Source organism: Mustela nigripes, chromosome 7 (assembly GCF_022355385.1).
Source record: "Mustela nigripes isolate SB6536 chromosome 7, MUSNIG.SB6536, whole genome shotgun sequence".
Taxonomy (NCBI): domain Eukaryota; kingdom Metazoa; phylum Chordata; class Mammalia; order Carnivora; family Mustelidae; genus Mustela; species Mustela nigripes.
The window spans coordinates 67,928,101-67,952,768 of NC_081563.1; the positions used below are offsets into that span (position 1 = coordinate 67,928,101).

The 24,668-nt window shown below is 38.2% G+C and overlaps 1 protein-coding gene across 3 annotated transcripts in view; it reads right to left on the reverse strand.

Annotated features, from left to right (window-relative positions):
• Window positions 1-5,471: 5,471 nt before the first annotated feature.
• Window positions 5,472-24,668, reverse strand: part of ERLEC1 (endoplasmic reticulum lectin 1) — a 31,721-nt gene continuing 12,524 nt past the window's right edge. The window contains exons 7-14 of one of the 3 annotated variants that reach the window (XM_059406084.1): window positions 24,438-24,661; window positions 24,216-24,345; window positions 17,408-17,569; window positions 16,519-16,578; window positions 12,317-12,441; window positions 10,281-10,358; window positions 8,652-8,727; window positions 5,472-6,380 (exon numbers count right to left, since the gene is read on the reverse strand). In XM_059406084.1, the coding sequence (XP_059262067.1) occupies window positions 6,309-6,380; window positions 8,652-8,727; window positions 10,281-10,358; window positions 12,317-12,441; window positions 16,519-16,578; window positions 17,408-17,569; window positions 24,216-24,345; window positions 24,438-24,661 (927 nt within the window). In that variant the 3' untranslated portion in view covers window positions 5,472-6,308. The remainder of the gene's footprint in view (window positions 6,381-8,651; window positions 8,728-10,280; window positions 10,359-12,316; window positions 12,442-16,518; window positions 16,579-17,407; window positions 17,570-24,215; window positions 24,346-24,437; window positions 24,662-24,668) is intronic. The other 2 variants (XM_059406085.1, XM_059406086.1) reach the window with 2 other exon arrangements.

A 24,668-nucleotide genomic window follows, 5' to 3' on the forward strand; every position in this document is an offset into this window, starting at 1 on the left:
ACACTTTAATCTTATGAGTTTCCTTTGCCAGATTGTGGGTTGCATTAACTTAAAAGAGAAGTTAGTGGCATTCCATGATTTAAAAACAACAACAAAACTGTATGGGGAAAAAAATGAGTACCATACATTCGTGACAAGATAAAAATCAATCATTTCGCTCAGCATTTTGCTGAGCCCTTTGGGAGTGTTCCTTCAGGTGGGAGGCGATGGCACAGAGAGGGGCAAAAGCTGGTTCTACGAATAGAAAGCTCTGTCATATATTATTTACAAACATGGACTCCACAGTCTGAACTGATTCCAAAGCTGGCTCAGCCACAGGCCTTTGAGTTCCCCTCTTGGAGCCTCATTATCCTTATCTGGGAGTTAAAGATAGTAAGGCCATCTCACAGGGTTGTGATGACAAGGTGTCTGACGTGTTTAGCATAGTGCCCCGTATTTATCAACGTGCAGAAAGTGGCAGCTACCATTTTTATTATACACCAGAGTCTGGGGTAGTCTGTCATCTGAGATTCAAGGAATAATGACTCAAGATTGTTCACAACTGGCTTGTTTGGGGCTGAAACACTTTCTTGAAGGTGGTTGACAAAAGCTTTTCCAACGAATGATTTCTGTAACCATGACTTAAGAACACTAAAACCTATAAATACAAAAACTAATTCAGGGGTGGGGCGCCTGGGTGGTTCAGTCCGTTAAGTGACCGACTCTTGGTTTCAGCTGAAGTCATGATCTTAGGCAGTGAGATTGAGCCCCCTTTAGGGCTCCATACTCAGCACAGGGTCTGCTTGAGATTCTTCCTTGCCCTTTGTACCGCCCCTCCCAACCCATGCCCATGCTTTCTCCCTCTTTTTCTCTAAAATAAATAAGTGAAAAAAATCTTTTTAAAAAATTAAAAAAAAAAATGATCCAGGGGGAGAATGACTCCCAATTTCCTTGAACCGCTGTTGACATTTAAATCTATGGGTAAGGGGCGCCTGGGTGGCTCAGTGGGTTAAGCCACTGCCTTCGGCTCAGGTCATGATCTCAGGGTCCTGGGATCGAGTCCCGCATCGGGCTCTCTGCTCAGCAGGGAGCCTGCTTCCTCCTCTCTCTCTCTCTGCCTGCCTGTCTGCCTACTTGTGATCTCTGTCAAATTAAATAAATAAAATCTTAAAAAAAAAATCTATGGGTAATATTTAAAGCTCTGATAGGATTCTTTAATGAGTAAATCATGGGGCACCTGGGTGGCTCAGCTGGTTGAGTGCCTGACTCCTGGTTTCGATTGGGGTGTCCTGATCTCAGGGTTATGGGATCCAGCCCTGCACTGGGGCTCTGCGCTCAGTAGGAAGGCTGCTTGAGGTTCTCTCTTTACCCTCGGCTTCTGCCCCTCCCCAGCTTGTACTTGTTTTCTCTATGGTAAGTCAGTCCTAAAAAAGAAGTCTTAAATGTGTAAATTTGCTTTTACTGCTATTAAGGACCACTGGTGCTAATTTACAAACTAGTATTTTACTTTGAACATAGAAGCTGGTAAAACCTAACAAAGTTTGCTATTTTGGTCTATCTTTTGAGTGAATTTAGAAAGAAGAGTAGATTTGACTAATTGGGTTTTAAACCCCAAGTTGTTGGATTATAAAGGAATTTTTTAAAAATTATTTTTATTTATTTATTTGACAGAGATCACAAGTAGGCAGAGAGGCAGGCAGAGAGAGCGGAGGAAGGAGACTCCCCGCTGAGCGAAGAGCCGGATGTGGGGCTCTATCACAGGACCCTGAGATCATGACCTGAGCAGAGGCTTTAATCCATTGAGCTACCCAAATGCCCCTTTAAAGAAATTTTGAAAAATAAAAAAAATTGGTGGTAGATCACTTTTTTTTTTTTTTTTTTTTTTTAAGATTTGCCAGAGAGAGAGCACAAGCAGGGGGTGTGGCAGGCAGCAAGAGGAAGAAGCAGGTTCCATGCTGAGCAGGGAACCCCATGCAGGGCTTGACCAACTGAGCCACCAAGGCACCCTGCACTTTTGTTTTTTAACTGAAATATAGCTGACACACAATGTGGCACTGGTTTCAGGTGTATAGCATAATCATTTGACAGCTCTGTACATTATGCTTTGCTCACAAGCATAGCTATCATCAGTCATCATACAATGCTATTACACCATTGACTATATTCCCTAAGCTATGCCTTTCATCCATGTGACTTATTCTATAGCTCGAAGCCTGTATCTCCCACTCCTGTGAGAGTCTGACCTTTAACATCATACATTTACAAAATCAAAATTATGTACTATACAGGAAACTGGTTTTTTCCTTAAATTCAAGGCAAAGTACAATGTAGTCTATTGAAAGGTACTGGAAAGGAATTTAATAGATTTGAAATATATACACTGTTGTACGTGATGAGACGAGATGTTGAGCATTATTTTACACTCTCACAAATGTCTTCCATAGCTGAGATGGTTACCATTTCCATAAGTTTTACTAGATTTACTTGCTTTTGGTGAATACTTTTTGTTTCAAATGTAAAAAAAGACTTAAAATGCTTAAAAATTTACAAATAGGTATGGACACAGAACACTACAAGCCCTACATTCCACTTGTGAGTAACCTGGCTTTCTTCTTTTGAGTTTTGAGATTGTCAGGAGAGAGAGGCATTTTCTCTAAGTGTTAAAGAATGGAATTCCAATAGTCTTCATACTGTGGTTTCCTCTAACTGCCAGGGAGGAAAGCAGGCTCATTCTTCCTGACACTGCAAAAAATCATTTAAAAAACCCCTGTTATTTCTACTAGAGAAACGTTGTTAGATACCAGGACCACAGTGACTGGAGCCATGGCAGGTGAAAAGTAACCTGTTAACCTCTGATCGGTTATATACCTAATAATGTGTGGTCTTGATGGTAATATTTAAACTGTCAATTCCATTTTCTGGAAAGTGATGGAGGCAGTAATTTAACCTCCAATGCTGTATAGGTGGAAGTAAATAATGACAGTATCTCCATCACCTCCACTGCACAGATAATGCTTACCCTTCCCTCAAGTCATTTGGTTATTAAACAAAACCTGATTTATGAATGACTCTGTATACTACTGTTAGTCTACCCATTAAATATTAAATAAAAATAAAAGCTTAATTCTTTTTTTCACAGATGAAATTTTATAGAATTTCTAGTATTTCCCACCCCATAATGCACTGGATCATCTTGCCTGCTTATACAACCTACTTGAAGACTACTGGCCTGTGAAACAAAGCAAGCCACTGGGTATGTAGTTGGCTCTGGTTCCTCTACTACCCCTGCCAAACAACTGAAAAAAAGAAATGGAGAAATGGATTTTCGCTTAACCCATGTCACCGTGGCAACATATTTTGAAAACTTTTACTTCAGTAACTTACAATAGGAAGGGAATTTAAAATCAGATCTTAGGATAGCTGATATTTTTATTTGAAACTGTGATTGCATGTCCTATTTATTCAAAACGCAACAATTCTTGATTTTCATTTTCCTGTTTAGCTTAAGCCATTTTAGGTTAGATCTTTGGTGCTACTAGGTCAACAATTTGGCCTGATTGTGTACTAGGAAGTTTAAGAGTTGTCAGAAATCAGGTCAGGCCTTTGTCAGACTGGGTGAGAAGTATTGCTCACCAGGGGAGATACACAAAGCTTACTATGCAGGTAACTGAGATAATGTTGCCCTTTGTTGCCAAAGTTCCTTTAGGGAAGGACATCAGGATATAAACTAGAGCTGGGCATAGGCCCCATCTAGTGGTGACTCAAAGAAAAGCAGGTAAAGCTTAAAAAAAAAAAAAAAAAAAAAAAAAAAAGAAAGAAAAAAGGAAAGTCTTGCCCCAGTCTTTCTGTACAGATCAGCTACTAGTGATTTCCCTGAAACTCTTACCAGGAGGGTTAGAATGTGTGAAATTGTTAAAAGTGAAGTTCCTAAGTCTGTGATTCTCACTGGAGAATATATTTAAAATAAAGAGGACCACTCAGGAATTATGTTTAAAATGCAGATTATACTCTGCTCTGTATGGTGTGATCAGGTAGCTCTGGGACAGCACCCGCCTTCATAGACTTCTCCAAGTGCATCAAGTGTATTATAGACGAGCCCTTTCCTCTCCCTATTAGGAACTCAGTTACTTCTACAGAAGAGAAGCAGCCTGCACAGCAGAGGTAGCCACACACAATTTAGAGCTCAAACAAGATTTCACAGACTACTAAGGAACCCAAGATTTAGAATGAATATGGAGATAGCTGGCCTAGTCCTTCCTTCAAAGAAGTTCAAACTGTTACCCAAACAGAAAGCTTATTTTTTTTAACTTTTTATTTTGAAATAATTACAACTTCTCTTTTTAAGTATCTTCTGCAGTAAACTATCCAAAGAGTTTTTTAGATTTTTTTTTTCTCCCTTTTAAGACAAGAATTTGACCTAAATATTCTAAAAGTATCTTCTGGCACTAACCTTTCACAGTTCTCATTCCCTCCCTTCCTACACCTATAATCTAAATGTGGGTAATTCTGTTTGCCTAATTAATTGTTGTTAGAAGTATATTATGGGGCGCCTGGGTGGCTCAGTGGGTTAAGCCTCTGCCTTCGGCTCAGGTCATGATCTCAGGGTCCTGGGATCAAGCCCCACATTGGGCTTTCTGTTCAGCAGGGAGCCTGCTTCCCCCTCTCTCTGCCTGCCTCCTCTCTGCCTACTTGTGATTTCTCTGTCAAATAAATAAATAAAATCTTAAAAAAAAAAAAGAAGTATGATTTTATATTAAAGAATTTTTTTTTTTCTGTTTAGAGAGAGTATGTAAGAGATGGGGGGAGGAGAGAGGGAAGGAATCTATTGTTTTTAAAGATTTATTTATCTGAGAGAGAGAGCCCATGAGAGGGGACAGTGGTGGGGGAGTTCAATCCCATGACCCTGAGATTAAGTTGTGAGCCAAAATCAAGAATTGGATGTTTAACTGACTGAGCCACCTAGGTGCCCTCAAAGAAATAAATTTTAATGGCTGTAGTCTGTGATCTTACTCTTATTAGGAGACAAGGGCAATATTAGGAAGTAACCAACTCTTCCTGGGAACCGGTACTGGGCCTAGGCTTTTACTTACAGAGCAAGTAAGGCACTGCTACAACTATCTCCTAAAATGAGTAGTCTCTCTACCAGAGGAAGTGAGGCTCAAAATGTTACTGATCTGTGCAGGATCACACAGCTAGAAGTTAAAGAGAGTATCTGGACTTCGGTTTGAATGCAAGGTCTGTGCTCTTTCCCTGTGTGCTGCCTCGCACTAAAATCTACAAACAGACCTGCAATAATCAACTGCATTAACCATTTCTCAAACGAAAATATCTTTGGCCGGAACTACTGAAAAGGAGGAAAAGTAAAGCATTTTATAGCCACTATTCTATCCTTATTTAGCTATGTACATCCAAAACACAACAGGATAATGTTCTGTGCAACACGGTGATGGAGAAAATAAAGGAAAGGAATAATCTACTATTGACTACATGACAACGCTGCTTGTGAACTTTTTATTCACTTCAAAATAAATATTGTGCTGTAAAACTGTCCAGAACTAAAATCTGTAGTATACAGCAGACAAGTACAAAGGCTGGCCAGCACAGTGTGTTTTGTTGGAGTAAACCATTCTAAGTCAAGAGAGAAGAATGTCTGTCTACACCACATACACCTCGGGGAAAAACACATTCACATCAGGGAGAAAGAAACAGATTAAAAGTTCCAAGAGAGAAACAACCTCTTACAAGTAAGAGTTTCTTGAAATTAACAGAAGTGAAGAAAACTTAAATGTTGTGAGGCTCTATTATGTGCCCAGTTTCTAGTTTAATACCTGGTAGAGAGCAGTTGCTAAATAAAAATTTGTTGAAAGGATTTCAGGCACTAGAATTTACATATTTTACATGGTCTCTGATTTAAACAACCTCCTATCAATTTCCTTCTTCATTATCTTTAGTTCATTAACTAGTTATATATACTATAATTTACATAATAAATCTATTTTTTAAAACTTTCAATAGGTACAGTTATGATATTTCATTAGGCTGGACTGTGAATTGCTTGGATGAGATTTATTTTGGAATCACATTATCCAAGCAAGAAACACAATCAGTTCATAAGACACAACAAAAATGAAAGAAGTGAGACAATTATCTGCCTTAGAAGTTTATCAATAACCTCTTATATACACATACATATTCACAAAGTGGTTGAGAGTCCTTTTATACGATCCTTTAGATGAGGTTCAGTGGCTGAGAACTCTACAATGAGACACATGGTTGGACAGAAATCATGACTGTCAATGATCTTTTCTTTCCCTAAACTTTATTATCCTTTAGTTGGGGAGAGAAAGAAGTCCATTTTCATCTGCTGTATCTAAGATTTTACAGATCACTGGAGATTCAACCTAAAGACAAAAACAATAAAGCCATTAAAAAGCTGCTAAACTGAATACATTATTCAGTGTTCTACTGCATGAATACAGATGTATAAATGTTAAATGTATATTCATAAAAATGTAAAATTTCCCCAAACTGATAAATAATATCAACCCATACATGCAAAAAGCTCTGTGAACTCTGACCAGGAAAAATACAGAGAAAGCCACTCTTAAGCATCATATAACCAAAGGTAAGACCATAAATTTTCTAGATAGAAACATAGGATAATATTTTCTTTTTAAAAAATTTTTAAAGATTTTTATTTATTTATTTAAGACAGAGAGAAAATGAGAGAGAGAGAGAGCGCATGAGAGTGAGGAGGGTCAGAGGGACAAGCAGGGAGCCCGATGTGGGACTTGATCCCAGGACTCTAGGATTGTGACCTGAGCTAAAGGCAGTTGCTTAACCAACTGAGCGACCTAGGTGCCCTAGGGTTATATTTTCATGACTTTGGGGTAGCAACATTTCTTAGAACAAAATAAAGCACTAGCCATAAAAAGGAAAAACTGGTTAAAATAAACTTCATCAAATAAACTTTTGCTCATCAAAAGACATTAGGAAAATAAATAGGTGAGCCACAGATTGAGGAAAGAAAGTGTGCACTATAAATAAAAGAACTCATATCCAGAATGTATTTGAACTTCTAAAAATAAGAAGACAAACCACAACAATAAAAAGGGGTAAAGACTAACAGATGACAGAGTCTCCTTGACCAAACTTAAGTAAAGATCCCAATTCCTCTTTTTGGCTACGCCTCTTCTTGTACTTGTGCCCTGTAGTCCAGTTGTTGCAAGAATCCTGATAAACCAGTGTAGAGAGAACCCCTCACCCTCAACATCTAATCATCCATTCCATAGCTAATCAAATTCCTCATCTCTCACCTTTGAGAGCTGATCATTCTGGCCTGTCTTCAGCAGTAATCCTGTTGACTCAGTTAAGCTGATGTCTCCTTTTAGTAATTTTCCGTCCACTGAGCCACCCCCACGCTGCCACCTTCTGCTCACTGGCTGTACATCCCCAGCTGTCTTGGCTGTATGTAATGTTAGGCTGGATCTCTCTTCCCTACTGTGAAAGTCTTGACACACTTATTGCCAACAGTCCTGAATAAAGACTGTTTTAATAAGTGTCAGAATAATTTTTCTTAAAAAAAAACTTGGCTAGGCACTTCACAAAGATCTATGAATGAACAATCACAGGAAAAGCTGCTCAACACCATTTTCCATATGGGAAATACATATTAAAATGACTAAAGTGGCTAAAAGAAAAAAGACTCCGGATACCAAATGTTGAGGAGGATGTGGAGGATGCAATACACTTGGAGTCTTGTGTATTACTGGTAGGAATATAAAATGGTACAAGCACTTGGATGACTATTTGGTATAAGCTAAACATGTATCTAAACTATGATTTAGCTCCACACCTAGGTACTTGCCCAAAAGAAATGAAAATACATGCTCACAAAATGACTTGTTAAAAAAAATGTTCACAGCAGCCTTATTCACATAATAAAAAATGAGAACCCCAAATGTTCATATAGAAAAATGAATAAGCAAATGTGTATACAAGTGAATACTATTCAGTACTAAAAAGAGAATGAAATACTGGAGTGACATGGCTGAGTCAAAAAAACATGCCAAGTTAAAGAGGGCAGGCATAAAAAACGATATACTGTATGATCCCATTCATGTGGAATTATAAAAAAAAAAGGCATAACTGCTCTATGGTGTCAGGAAGCAGAAAAGGGTATCTGTGGGGGCTGGGGTCTTGACATAAAAGGGGTATAAACCATTTTTTTGCAGTGACAGATACCTTTTGGGTGATAATTCCATCGGTATATAAAATTATCAAAGTGTATCAAACTCCACACTTAAGATCTCTGCATTTTATTTTTTGTAAATTGTACCTCAATAAAAAAGATTTTAGCTTTTATGAGAGAGTATGGGAACTATATTAAATTTTGGAGATTGGGGCACCTGGGTGGCTCAGTGGGTTAAGCCTCTGCCTTCGGCTCAGGTCATGATCCCAGGGTCCTGGGATTGAGCCCCACATCGGGCTCTCTTCTTAGCAGGGAGCCTGCTTTCTCCTCTCTCTCTTTCTGCCTACTTGTGATCTCTGTCTGTCTAATAAATAAATTAAAAATAAAATTTTGGAGATTACTGAGGGTCCTTTCAAGACTTAATTCTAAAAACAGAAACATGTTCCCAAACTGAATTCCTGAGTATTATTTCTGTACTTACCCCAAGGATATACTGACAGGAGTGAGGCTCTAGCATATATACAGTAACAGCATGAGGAGAATCTGATTCTTTACACCTGAAAGAGAGAGTACTTTATTTTTATTTTTTTCAAGATTTTAATTATTGATTTGAGAGAGAGATCACAAGTAGACAGAGAGGAAGACAGAGAGAGGAGGAAGCAGGCTCCCTGCTGAGCAGAGAGGCCAATGTGGGGCTCTATCCCAGGATCCTGAGATCATGACGTGAGCCGAAGGCAGAGGCTTAACCCACTGAGCCACCCAGGAGCCCCCAGAGAGCACTTTAAAGTACTGCCCAAACCATACAAAAGTATTTTTATTTTAAAAAGACTTAATTAATTAATTGAAAGAGTGAGTGAGCGCACATATATGCACACAGGTGAGATGGGGCAGAGGTAGGCGGTGGGGAGGTGAAGAGGGAGAAGGAAAGAGAATCCCAAGAAGACGGCTTGCTGACTCCAGAGCCTGACATGGGTTTTGATCTCATGACCCTGTAATCAGGGCCTGAGCTGAAATCAGGAGTCAGCTGCTTAAACAACTAGTGTACAAAAGTATTTTTAACTGTTTTCCTTTTAAGCTATACAAATCTCATGTAGGTACCCCTGTATAATTTAATATAATAAATAACTGAAATAATATAAAAATCATTATAACTTACAAATAAATAATTATATTGAAATAATTTTAGTATTTTATTTATCTTTAAATATTTTATTTATTTATATTAGAGAGAGTGCATGAGTGAACAGAGGGAGGGGCAAAGGAAGAGGGGAGAGTATCTGAAGGAGATTGCACCCTTAGGACGGAGCCAGATGTGGGGCTCAGTCTCAAGACCCTGGGCTCATGACCTGAACTGAAACCAAGAGTCGGCCACCCAGATACCTCAATGTTTTATTTATTTTTAAAAACAATTTTCTAGATCTTTTAAAGTTTCTTGCTCTCTCTCTCTCTCTCTTTTTTTTTTTTTTTAAGATTTTTTATTTATTTAACACAGAGAGAGAGATCACAAGTAGGCAGAAAGGCCGCAGGATGGGGAGGAAGCAGCCCGACATGGGGATCGATCCCAGAACCCTGAGATCATGACCTGAGCCGAAGTCAGAAGCCTACATCTCTGAGCCACCCAGGTGCCCCCTCCTCTTTCTTTTTTTAATCTCTTCAACCAACGTGGGGCTCAAACTCTCAACCTCGAAATCAAGTCACATGATCCACTGACTGAGCCAGCCAGGTACTCCAATTTTAATATTTTGGAATAAAGTAATAATTTTATATTAAATCAATCCATATATTATTATGCATAAATATAATTATTCACAATTATATTTTACATTTATGTAAACTTTTTTTTTTAAAGATTTATTTACTTATTTGACAGAGATCACAAGTAGGTAGAGAGGCAGGCAGAGAGAGAGGAGAGAGGGAAGCAGGCTTCCCGCTGAGCAGAGAGCGTGATGCGGCGCTCGATCCGCATCAGGACCTCGATCTCAGGACCCTGAGATCATGACCTGAGCTGAAGACAGAGGCTTAACCCACTGAGCCACCATTTATATAAACTTTTACCCACTGGAAGCAGATTAAAGAGAAGCATAAAGCATGAATTGATGGTCCAACTTACTTTAGTTTTACAGTGACCTGTCTTGGTTTGTCAGTTATATCACAAATATCTCCATTCCCATAAAAATGTGACACCATCCTAAACCAGAGAAACACACAAGTTTTATTAACCAAAAATTCATTAATTCAGAGTAATTGTAATGGGGAGGGTGAGAAGATGGTTAGAGGGATAGTTTTGTATTAGTTATATTTTTAGGGTCATGTCACCAAGAAAATCAGATTCTGTAAGAAGAATATAAAACTGAAATACTGTGGAATGATTTAATTAATAATCTTCAATTTGCATATCATTTTTTGTGTACAAACAGTTAAGGTTAAAGGGTTTTTTAAAAAGTCCTTTTGAAGTGACCATTTCTTCAGCCCTAGGTATTATTTACTTTGTGGCACATTTTTCCCTTTCTGCCATCCTCCAGCCAGCTCCACTCATTAAAAGACGTCATGCAGGTATACAAAAGTAGAGGCTAGGTTAACATACAATTTTCAGATGAGCAGGATCTAAAAAATTTTTCAATTACCCTAGCCTTATGCTCCTGTGCTTCAATATGCATTGCTCCTAACACCATGAGCTACTTCCACATGAAACATACCTGAATGTAAGAAAAGTCAATCTTGCTTAGCATATTCTAATACGTAAATGCCCATCACTTAATTTTGCTAACTTTGATTCTGGTCAGCCCAAGAAGTCAATACACTCTTTTTTATTGTTTTTTTTTAGATGTTATTTATTTATTTGACAGACAGAGATCACAAGTGGGCATAGAGGGAAGCAGAGAGAGAGCAGAGAGCCCGATATGGGGCTCGATCCCAGGACCCTGAGACCATGACTTGAGCCGAAGGCAGAAGCTCAATCCACTGAGCCACCCAGGCGCCCCCATTTTTTTTTTTTTTTTAAGATTTTTACTTTTAACCCAATGTGGGGCTTGAACTCACAACCCTGAGATCAAGAGTCCCATGCTCTATGGACTGAGGCAACTAGGTACCCTGAGGTCAGCACACTCTAAAAACAGAGTCTCTTAATGCCATCTATGCTAGGAAGGACAAAGTTAATACCCAAGAAAGAAAGAATGAATAATTTAAGATTGTCCAATTAAGAGACTACAAGAAAACTAAAGCTTAGTTTTTCTTGGAAAAGCTTAGTTATTCTTGCTGTAACAAGATGTAACTCAAAGAAGTTGTGAGATAGTTTTTCAGAGAGCCACTGTTTATTTTCAATCATAACCTCACAGAGGTCAAGTGACAAGGGAAATGCTAGAATAAATTAAAATAGAATTAACTGACTTGAAAAGGTAAACAGGACACATGGAAGAGGCAATGCTTTCTAACAGCTTTCTGACCTAATGGCTGGAATTAAGCCAGTGTCACGAAGGCAGCCCCCAGCACTCTCTCTTACCACACCACCACCGCTGCTAAAGGCAGCAGCCAGAATTTACTACAAGCTGTTGCAGGCACTTGTGTTACATACATGATCGTTAAAATGTCATAACAATCCTATGAGGCAAATGCCAGTAAACAAGAAAAATGAGACTTAAGAAGATTATGTGATTTACCCAAGGTAGTAAGTGAAGAGCCAGCATTTGAATCTAGGGCCCCCTGCCCCGCCCATTCCTGACACCCACCAATTCTGCAACTGTGTTCTTAACTGTGTTCTTAATTATCTTAGGAAAAGAAAACTAATTTAAAAGATGTCCCTGGGGCGCCTGGGTGGCTCAGTGGGTTGAAGCCTCTGCCTTCGGCTCAGGTCGTGATCCCAGGGTCCTGGGATCGAGCCCCACATCGGGCTCTCTGCTCCACGGAGAGCCTGCTTCCTCCTCTCTCTCTCTCTCTCTCTCTCTGCCTGCCTCTCTGCCTACTTGTGATCTCTGTCTGTCAAATGAATAAATAAAAATATTAAAAATAAATAAATAAATAAATAAATAAATAAAAGATGTCCCTGAGAAAAACTGACTGGAGATTTTACTTAAGTGTTTAAATTTTATGCTTCTCAATATTCTGAGTTTTAAATATTCTAATCCAGAGGCAAATAAGGTTAATCTTTACCTGACTGTCTGGGTACCATCATCTTGAAGGTGATAGGCTCTAGCAGTATTCTTCTTAGCCCATTCAATATGCTCTTCTTGGTTCCATGTACCCACAACCACAGAGGTCTTCCCACTATCTTTGTCCTAATATATGAAAAGGTATTTGTAAGGAATCCTTGATATCATCAAGTACACATTTATCCTGATGGCCTATAAGTTATAGTCCTTATCTTCACCTGCATACTGCAGACAAGTGTTTAGATGTTAGTCAAACAATGCTAGTCAAGTCTGTTACCTTCTTTGTTCCTTGTTTCTCTGAATAATGTAACTACTTCCTGGTCAGGCTAGCTCCACATCCACTTATGTTTGACTCTTTTATTTCCTTCCTCTCCTACATTTATTGGTTTTGTCCATTGTTTTCCTGCAGATGTTCTTGGCTTCAGACTCTTCCTCTACATTTCCAATGCCAGCATCTCACCCCTCCAACCACGAGTTTAATTTCTCATACCTAAGTGATGTAACTGCATACTACTGTGATTCTTCTTCTTTTTTTTTTTTAAAGTAGGCTCCACACCCATCATGGAGAACAGTGTGGGCTTAAACTCACCTGAGATCAAGACTTGAGCTGAGATAAAGAGTCGGACACTTAACCAGCGGAGCCACCCAGGCGCCCCACTACCATGACTCTTAATTAAATCTCTGGCCTAGATCTCTTACCTGCAGACCCACTGAGCCTACCTCCATTCTACTTCTATTCTTTCAAATGCCAATCTGCAAGTATAGGAGTATGCACAGTACTTATTTGATATCATGCTTATTTCTGTATCAAGACTGTCTGTTCAGAAACTTCCTTCCTCATTATGTTAATTTTTTTAAACATGAACTATATACTGTCTTATATGAGGACTTCTCTCCTTTTATTTCCTCTCCCCTCCCTTCCTTCCAGTTTTCCTTTCCTTCTTCATGTTTCATGCTAGGCATCATGCTGAGCACTAGAATTTAGCATACATGTGATTAATAGAATTAGAAACCCTTACGGTGGTAGATGAAAGAGGCACAGCCACTGCTATAAGCAGAGCTTACCGCCTAGTGGAAGAGACAATGATTTCACATTCTTTTAGCAACCACACTGTAAGTTACTAGGTAGACAGGGACTGAAGCTGCAAAGTGAAATGTTTAAGAGGCTGGATGTGAGGAAGTCTGGGTGCCTCAGTGGGTTAAGCCTCTGCCTTCGGCTCAGGTCATGATCTCAGAGTCCTGGGATCCAAACCCCCTTTCTCTCTGCTTGCCTCTCTGCCTACTTGTGATCTCTCTTTCTCTCTCTCTCTGTCAAATAAATAAATAAATAAATAAATAAAATCTTTAAAAAAATCTTTAAAAAGAATAAAAGAGGCTGGATATGGAGCAAGACTGCTTGCGTTAGAACTCTGGTTTCATTATTTACTCTGAATGTGGTTTTAGGCAAGTTATTAAACTCATATCCTCACCTTGGAAGAACAACAGTCACCTCTTAATGGTTGTTATGAGGATCAAGTTAATATGCATACTTAGAACAGTGCCTGGTGTACAAGGAGTATTATATTTGTTAGCTACCATTATTTGTTTATCTTACAAAGCTCCTAGCAGAGTCCCTCAGAAAGTTCTAAGTTATATGACCTTGGGCAAAATGAGTTTGATAAAACCTAGTGTTGGCAAGTGTATGGGGGAAAAAAAGTCATGTGTGTGCATGTGTGTATTTTAAAGTCATTGTTAATGGGAATGCCTTACAACTTTTTGGAAGGCAATGTTATATATTTATTTATTTTATTTGCCAGAGAGAGAGAGCACTAGAAGAGGGAGCGGCAGGCAGAGGGAGCAGGCTCCCCGCTGAGCAAGAAGACTGATGCAGGACTCGATTCCAGGACCCTCAGATCATACCTAAGCTGAAGGCAGACGCTTAGCCAACTGAGCCACCCAGGCGTCCCTGGGAGGCAATATTCAATATGCACACATTTTGACTAGCAAATCCATTGCTAGAAATGTACCTTATGAATATACTTGCAGATGTTTACCAACAAAACTATTTATAAATGCTCACTAAGATGCTATCACAGCAAAAACTGGAAATCATTCAACGATCTGTCGGTAGAGATCTGGCTAAATACATTGTGATTGTAAATATACTCCTCTGTACCTGCTAAGAAAAAATGAGATCAGCTGTTGCTAGCACAGAAAGATCTCCAAGATACTAACTGAAAAGAGTAAGTGCAGAACAGTGTATTTACTAGTTATACTACCATTTATGTATATGCCTTTTCTTTCTTGAGGAGGGTTAACTAAGAAAATGTTAACAGCAATTACTCTTAGGAAATGGGACAATGGTGGAGGAGAATGTTACTATTCCTTCTAAATTTCTGGAATATATTCCTTTAATTTAAAACAAAGCAACTGGGGCGCCTGGGTGCTCAGTCATTAAGCGTCTGCCTTCGGCTCAGGTCATGATTCCAGGGTCCTGGGATCTAGCCCTGCATTGGGCTTCCTGCTTCTCCCTCTCCCACTCTCCCTGCTTGTGTTCCCTCTCTTGCTGTGTCTCTGTCAAATAAATAAATAAAATCTTAAAACAAAAACAAAAACAAAAACAAAGCAACTAGGTATTATCTGGGCTATAGTTAGGTAGTATTTTTTTCTATTAATAAATGTTATTAAAAATAAATGAAACTTCTACATAGTAGCAAGAAGAAGTGAGAAGAGTCGTCAAATGGCATCTCTCAGATTTAAGCAGAGAAATAAAATCTCCTAGTTTACAGATGCCTCATAAGTTTTGATTGATTTAAATGTGGAAGGTTGGGGCGCCTGGGTGGCTCAGTGGGTTAAGCCGCCGCCTTCGGCTCATGTCATGATCTCAGGATCCTGGGATCAAGCCCAGCATCGGGCTCTCTGCTCAGCGGGGAGCCTGCTTCCTCCTCTCTCTCTGCCTGCCTTTCTGCCTGATTGTGATTCCCTCTCTATCAATAAATAAATAAAATCTTTTAAAAAATAATAAAAAAAAATGTGGAAGGTTGAGTTGATCTTTCCTGATATGATCTGTCTTGGAATTTAAGACTGACTCATAACATCTCAAGACGGTAAAGACAGTGTCTTTTTTTTTTTTTTTTTTTAAAGATATCATTTATTTATTTGACAGAGAGAAAGAGAGAGATCACAAGCAGGCAGAGAGGCAGGCAGAGAAAGAGGGGGAAGTAGGCTCCCCGCTGAGCAGAGAGCCAGATGCAGGGCTCGATCCCAGGACCCTGAGATCATGACCTGAGCAGAAGGCAAAGACTTAACCCACTGAGCCACCCAGGCGCCCAAGACAGTATTTTTAAATTACTAGTTATTATTTCTTTGGGGGAATAAAAAGAGATGTTTAAAAAGCCAGATGAATATTTATTAATCAATGTTTGTCTTCAACGTCTAGCAGTTTACCTTACCAAACAAGGTACAATTATGACAAATAAACTTATTGAAGCCTGAAGTTCAGAATTTTTTTTTTTTAAAGATTTTATTTATTTATTTGACAGACAGAGATTACAAGGAGGCAGAGAGGCAGTTGGAGAGAGGAGGAAACAGGCTCCCTGCTGAGCAGAGAGCCCAATGTGGGGCTCGATCCCAGGACCTTGGGATCATGACCTGAGCTGAAGGCAGAGCCTTTAACCCACTGAACCACCCAGGCGCCCCTGAAGTTCAGAATTTAAGCAGTTTAGCTAAAGTGCAGAAGAAAATGCTATCTGATTTATTAAATTAGACATAAAAAGAAGAATAAAAAGCTAATTGTACAATCTTAAAACTTACTTGATTTTAAATATGGATGATATGGTATGTTCTTTTAGCTGAGAAACTTGCTGTATTTACCCTATTTTCCTAACCTGAGCCCTAACTGCTATCTTACTACTCACTTTATTAATTTAAAGAATTTTAATGACTAATTTCTCAGTCAAAGCTAAAGAGATTAGTCACAATAGCCTATTATTACTCCAGAGTCCCAGTCATACAAGAATCTGAGGAGTTTATAAATGTTACTTTAAGATGAGTGACTTAGTTAAAACCAAGTTTTCCATTTTCTAGAACTCAGAGACACTTTGAGTATTTTCATATTAAAGTTACTTCATGATCAAAATGCCATTCCCCCCTCCTTTTTTTCACAAACGATTTTTAAAACTTTAATCTACCTAGTGGTAGAATGATAAAAAGGTTATTCTATACCTCATGATATTGATGTACATGTTTGCCATAGCAGAATTCATATTTCCACCAACCAACGCCCTACAGGAAAGAAAACAGATCAAGTTACACAAAGAGAATGGGGGATTGTGGTCTTCTCAGTATTGCCACATGAGAATAACAGAAATATATATAACTAGAAAAATTGTAAGAGTAATAATATGGTTGAAAATTAAAATAAAAAAGTTACTGAGAAATAATGTTATACAGTGAAAGATGATTATACTCGGTGTGATATGCACTGAGTAATGCACAGGGTTGTCAGATCACTATATTACACATGCCTGAAACTAACATAACGATGTCAACCACACTTCAGTAATAAAAAGAAAAAAGAAATTACTGAGAAATAATAATTAAAAAAAAGACAAATACAGTGAATAGCTGCTGTATTGCCTTGGTAAAATAAAATAAAAATTCCACTTAGTGTATTTCCCATTGAAACTATTAGTTTATTAGGGGCAGAATTTAACCTTTGTAGACGTTAACTCAAGTTTTAAAAGTGATTGCCACATAAATAAAACGTAGGCTATTCAATTTTTTTTTTTTTTAAGGCTATCTAGTCCTTGATGCCCATTCCAGCAATCAATCAGAATCCCACATGACTTAGTTGTATGTATTTTCTGTCAAGTAAAGGTCAAGTTTAGCTTGTAAGTAAAGGTCAAGTTTTAGCTTATGAGCAAAGGAAACATAATGGCTATTACTTAGATTATAGTAAGATGCAGATAGAAAATATCGATTAGGAGGCTTCCAGAATCCTGCCATTTCTCTATTGACAAAAACTTTTTTCAGTGCTGCTGATGCCGTGTGACTAAAGAGCACGTAAGTGAAGGCTGTTAGATAAATATTGAAACCAAAGTTCACTTCTCACCCCATGAAAGCAGTAGGAACCACTAAGGAACTCTTTTATGAGTTGGTCATCTGTCAATTTGGATATGTGGGTTGTTCCAACAGTGAGCATAGGCTGAGAACCAACAGCAATGGGTTTGTGGATTGCTGGAAATCTCTCTTCTTTAGTGGACTGCAACTCTTCCTAAAATTAAACACATATGTTAAGGGCTTCTATATCATACTTTTTTTAAGTTATGACTTTAATTACTATTTTTAAACTGAAGGAAATTAGGAAAATAAAAGTTGCCCACTCATTTTTAATGTGTTTTAAGAAAATGAGTTTTGCAACACTTAATACAATAGAGAAAGCTCTAGACAAATTAGTTCCCTCTATCAGGGGGTATGATGGCCATTCTTAACATACAGGGATAATTGCCATTTCACATATTTTTTTTCATTTTTCTTTTTTTTGATCAGAGCAGCTAGAGTTATTCCAATGCAAATACCTAAGCTATGTAATATTCCACCTTACTAAAACACACACACACATTATATACACACAAATACAAAGAAATATACACAAATAGACATCAGCACTTTTTTTTTTTTACTATTTCTAATGGGACTGTAAAATTCCACAATTCTTCTCAAGTACAATCTGATAGTATATATCAAAACCCTTCAATATGTGCTTACCTTTGACCTATTTCTAGAAATTTATCTGGAGTAAAGAATCACCACTGATGGATGCAAAAATTTAGCTCCAATGACATTCAGTGTGGCATTCTTCATGTTAGCAAAAAATTGTGGGTAACAAAAATATTCAAACCAGTAAATAATTTAAGTAACTTTTGGTACTTTAAACAATGAAATATGTGAGTTAATTAAAATAATATAGATGATTATGTCATAGGAATGTAAAAATGATATATTGTTAAGTGAAAACAAGTGAAGATATTTTATATATTTACACACAAACAGAGCCCACAGTTTGGTCCTAATTATTTTTTTTTTAATGTCTATCTCTCTGTGTGTTATGTATCAAAAAAAAAAAATCCCCAAAAAGACTGAAAGGAAATGCACTAAAATATTATTTAACCACTTGTTAGATTTTGTCTCTATATTTAGTTCTGGAAAATGTGGTTACAATGGGTAAATAAAAGACAACAAGAAGGGTAAAGAGGAGCTGAGTGGGAGTAAATATGAATATTAATTATAATTATTAAAATGTAGCAGGATCTGGTTGTTGTCCTGAAGGATGCTACAAGTTGGTCAAGAAAGACATCCACTAAAGGGTGCAGAGAATAGCAGATTCAGAGAGGGAGTGGTAATTCAGAGAGATTTTGATGAACACTTGAAACATGAAGACTTGGGGCGCCTGGGTGACTTAGTGGGTTAAGCCTCTGCCTTCGGCTCAGGTCATGATCCCAGGCTCCTGGGATTAGGCCCTGCGTCGGGCTCTCTGCTCAGCAGGGAGACAGCTTCCACCTCTCTCTCTCTCTGCCTGCCTCTCTGCCTACTTGTAATCTCTACGTGTCAGGTATATAAATAAAATCTTTAAAAAAACAAACAAAAATAAACATGAAGATTTCATAAAGAGAAAACTCTTGATTCTTGAAACATGAATAATTTCTGATTTATGTAAATGTCTGCAGGTTTTGTGTCTGTGTGCACATACACATGTGAACCTGAGGAAGACACAAGAAGAGCAAAGACGTGGGGGTGTAAAACAATATTTAAAACTAAAGAGATAAACAGGTATTTACTGGTAAAAAAAAATTGCATTAATTCTAAGAAATTTGGATATTATGGATTTTAGGCAAAAATATGGGATTAGATTTTTTATCAGATTTTAAGTAATACTGTCACAGTAGCAGAAAAGGAATAGTAAGAACAAATCCTGAAGTGGGGAGCCACATTGGCAGTTGAAGTAACCCAAGCCACAGAGGAAGAGACTCTAAAGGAATGACAGAAGTAGGGTGGAGAGAAAAGTTATGAAAGAGGATAAGGAGTTAGAATCCAGAAGTAAACTGGGTTTTGACAGTAAGGGGTGAAAATGAATCTAGATCAGAATTAAAGGAGTATACCAATTAAAACTGAATAACATAATTAAAAAAAACTAAATAGTAAAAGGGTTCTTTGTAAGTATATAGTGGATATGACGCCTCCTTTCACCTGCTGTAGTTGCCATTAATCAACTGTGGTTCTTTTCTCCTTCTTTGGCTGGTGGGAGTCATTGGAAGGTCACTCTAGAAACCAATGACCTTACCCTTCTTCTCCTCCAAAATTATAGATGAGCACAAAGACTGCCATATGACATCTTATTTTTTGAAAGGATCTTGGATTTGGGGTTTATTTATTTTTATTTTTTATTTAAAAATAATTTTTAAAAATTAATATATAATGTATTATTTGCCCCAGGGGTACAAGTCCATGAATCATCAGTCTTACACATTTCACAGTACTCACCATAGCACATACCCTCTCCAATGTCCATAACCTAGCTACTCTATCCCTACCCTGCCACCCCCCAGCAACCCTCAGTTTGCTTCCTGAGATGAAGAGTCTCTTATGGTCTCCCTCCCAATCCCATCTTGTTCCATTTTTTCCCTCCCTAACCCACACAACCCCTGACCTCGTATCAGAGATATCATATGATAAGTGGAAAGGACCTTGGATTTTATGTATAGTCTTTCTACATTCAGAACATACTATGCTCCTGGTACTGTTTTAAGTGCTGAGTATTAAAGACGAAGATGACATAGTCACTGCTCCTAAGGAGCTAAGTAAGGTCTAACAGACTAAACAAATTACTTAGAATCCATGAAACCTGTAGTAAGGTTAGTGAGGAAAAACATTACTAATGCATAGTGAAACCTTTAGCTCAGATAGGGGAAGAGGTAGGAAGGACAGAAGTATGACCATTTATTATTGCTTCTTGTGGACAGAACATCTTGCATTGTTAAGAAAATTATTCCAATAAAAGCAAGATGATAATTTTTATGGTAGGGTTTGGAAATTCATAAATCATCTAGTAATCTCCAAATAAATGTATTATAATAACAGCACCGATAGCACCAAATTAGCCTCAGCAAATTCATCCCATTTAAAGGCATGATGGACCCATGCTGTCTTTCACTGGTCTGACCATTTAGCAAGAATATCTGTACCATCTTTAGGCACAGAAGATGTGATATAGCATATAGACAATTAATTATACCCAGAGGATCCTCAACAATAGTTACCATAGCCTGACACTCATGAACAACAGAGATGAGATGATAAAGATGTGAAAGGCCCTATCACAAAACAGAATGGCCTTGGATGTACTCACCTTAGCACAAGGGGGCACATCAAACCAAATGAAGCGTGTATAAGCCTGATAATTCAGGAAGTATCACTTATGCTTTAAAAGACATGCATATAGAGATACAGGCATAGATGGTCCTGTGCGCACTTTAACCCAGTAGTTATCAAACTGGTTTAGAGTCTGGGGGACATGGTAGCAAAATTATTACTCATTCTTAGTTGTGTCAACATAGGTCTCTTTTCTTGCTGTCTCTACAGCTGCGTGGATTATGCATTCAACCTGGACACTGTCCAGTCAAGGAGCTCCTACTGCAAAAAAGCCCTTCTCTGATGGCCTAGAGAATATCATCAAAGAGGTGGGCATATAAGACTCTAAGGGGTTGGTTTTGAGGGGTAGGTGATAGCTAGACTAACATCATCCTGGATCAATCTGCTACAATGACCCCCTCTGTCACTTGAAGCCTTCTTGAGTACAGCTCCCCCACCATTGTGTCCTTTGTTCAACTAGGCCCTTAAGGACACCCTTGGGGCGCAACATTCTTGTTCTGCTGGAGAAGTGACTATGACTCACACCTATCTTTTTTTTTTTTTTTTAAAGCCTCATTAAGACTTTATTTAGTGGGTTATCTAGCAAATAGTTTCTATAGTAACACTTATTCCTAAACATTCTCTTGGGTGGTTCCCTAGTGTGTACTCCCAGCCTTTAGGGTTAGAAAAGCAGATCTTTACAAGAGGTGGGGTTGTAGAGATCAGGATGTCATATTGTCTATTTGCCATAGCCCAAGAGGCCTTAGTCCTAATGCCCCTTAATAAACCCCTTCATGGGGGCACCTGGGTGGCTCAGTGGATTAAGCCGCTGCCTTCGGCTCGGGTCATGATCTCAGTGTCCTGGGATCGAGCCCCGCATCGCATCGGGCTTTCTGCTCAGCAGGGAGCCTGCTTCCCCTTCTCTCTCTGCCTGACTCTCCGCCTACTTGTGATCTCTCTCTCTGCCAAATAAATAAATAAAATCTTAAAAATAAATAAATAAATAAATAAAGCACTTCATGTCAAACAAAACAAAAGTTAACAGGTATTAATATCAAAACAAAATTCTGATAGCCAGATATGTATTTCTGTTTAAAACAGAAAAAAAATTCATTATCTTTATGGTTACGTTTATTCCACATTTAAAAGGCAAACCATATGACAAATACCATTTAAAAAAAAAAGTTATGCATAATTAACTAGATTTATAAAGGAAAGGATTTTGAGAAAAATATCATTTTAAATAACTACTTGCCCTACAGTATTACCTAAAGTTTTCATCTACAATATGTATTCTAAAGGTCCTAAGTATTTTGAAAGTATTATCATCTGTAGCTTTTTATTTTATTTTATTTTATTTTATTTTTTTTAAAGATTTTATTTATTTATTTGACAGAGAGATCACAAGCAGGCAGAGAGGCAGGCAGAGAGAGAGGAGGAAGCAGGCTCCCCGCTGAGCAGAGAGCCCGATACGGGCCTCGATCTCAGGACCCTGAGATCATGACCTGAGCCGAAGGCAGCAGCTTAACCCACTGAGCCACCCAGGCGCCCATCTGTAGCTTTTTAAAAGTAATTTTTCTCAAATGGCAGATTAAACAGATTAATTAGAGAAAAGTAAGCTGCCATTTCTTCTCTAAAGAGTAATTAAAGTTAGGATTTGTTAAGCATTTTGATTGAGCTGACTTCTAAGTACCTGTCAGTATTTAAATCACTATCAGGGAGACACAAGAAGAGAAATCCATGTCCAATCTCTTAATTGAGCACTTCAAATCAAACACAGATTAATAAGATAGTTTTTCCTTCCTATCAGAATGGCAGCATTCACAACAACTACAAAGAGTTGGGCAATACTTTTACTAGAAGTACTCAAGAGAAAGGGGAGAAGTAGGCTTTGCAGCTCAATGTTAGTTATTAGTTAATTAAACCATTACTAAGTACCCACAGTATACCAGGTATCATTCAAGGAGCTGGAAACCTCAAAGTAATAAAGCATAGCATATTCTCCCTTGATCTTAATGTAAGAATCATAGGAAAATCAACCAATTTTAGCCATGTAAGTGCTATAATGGAGGACTGAATAAAATACAAGATCAAAAAAGAGGAAACACTGATCTCTTCCTGGGGAAATTCATTAGAAGTCCTCTCTCATTTGCAAAGGAAGTAACATGGCTTTAAAAACATGGAGGAAGAGATGCCTGGCTGGCTCACTAAGAAGCATGCACTTTTAATCCTGCGATTGTGAGTTCAAGCTCCACGCTGGGTGTGGAGATTACATAAAAATAAATAAGTAAGTAAATGAATGAAATTAAAAAAAAAATAGGGGAGATTAGGAAAAGATCAGATAGCACATGGAAAAGGAGAAGCAGCACTGAGAAGTGGTTAAGAGAACAGGTTCTAGAACCACACTGTTTTGATCTTCATCTCTAACCCGGTTGGTCACTTATCACTTCCCTTCTCTGAACCTCAGTTTCCTAATCTGTTTAGGAGGGTGATAATAGTATAGTTTGTAGGTTGCTGTGAGGATTAGATAACAGCTGTTAATATGCAATCCATGTTAACTACTGTGACTGTGGTTTGAGTTCAGGAGAAAGGTCAACGTTGAAGATGTGTATTTGGAACTCATGGGCATATTAAAGGAAGTTAACAGAATGGGCCTGGATGAGTTCACTTGAGATGGACTATACACACTACAGAGAGAAGGAACTAGGCTAGAACTGTGGGGAACATCAACATTTTCAGTGGCAGGAAGTAGACAAAGACCTAATACACAGGAGAGAAGAACAGAGAGAACCAGAGAGAATGACTTCAAGTAAAGGTAGGAGAGAAAGTTTAAGCTTCACATGTTCAGTGTTTTATGTGCTAAGATCAAGTTATGCATATGTCCAGTGAACTAAGAGCCAGAAGACTGATGTTGAATAAGAAGTTTCAGAAGAATGATGGTTTGCTGACATAGAGTAATGGGTTGAAGAAATAACGCATTAGAAGATGAGATGTAGGGGCGCCTGGGTGGCTCAGTGGATTGAAGCCTCTGCCTTCGGCTCAGGTCGTGGTCCCAGGGTCCTGGGATCGAGCCCTGCATCGGGCACTCTGCTCAGTGAGGAGCCTGCTTCCTCCTTTCTCCTCTCTCTCCGCCTGCCTCTCTGCCTACTTGTGATCTCTGTCTGTCAAATAAATAAATAAAATCTTTAAAAAAAAAAAAAAAAGAAGATGAGTTGTAGTCTGTTTCTTCAAGGGGCCTAACTGGGAAGGCCATTCAACTACCTAAAAATTCAACTTCACCACAATTAATAGGATGTCAAACTCTAGAGTATGAAATCATGAGAATAAGATAATGATAAAATAGTTTCTGAGAAGTACAAGAATTAGGAAAATAGTTAAAATATTGGAACTTAACATTTGAGTCAGAAAAATAAATTACTATTACCATGCTAAGGAATGATTAAAATATTGATACATGCTCTGAATTTTGGAAAAGAAAGCCCTGAGAAAATACCATTAGATAATTCTCATACCTCTTTATTTCTCCTGAAAGGCACCCTTAATATTTCTTCCTGTTGTTCCAGTTGTCTCAGGGTGAGGGGTTTGAATGGTGATCCTGGCAGGGACTGGCAAAATATGTCATTCACAGGGGATGCTCTGAATCTATTCAGTAAGAACAAAGCATTAAAGCTAAGCATATGACACTTTAAAGCATGTGAGCATTTCATGTTTAAAATACTAAATCCATATCCTACCTATATTTAGGATGATTGCACAAGAGTGGTGTCAAAATGACAACTTCATATTCACAAGTTGTAACTTCAGCTACTGAAAGAATTTCATGCTTAGATTCAGGATGACATATATACATCACTGTACTTGATCTGGGCCGGTTCTGTTTCAAACTACAAGGTGTACCATTTCCCATTCCCACAGGATAGTAGGGTGTCATCTGACCTTCGATATTTTTAGTGGGAATCTTAAAA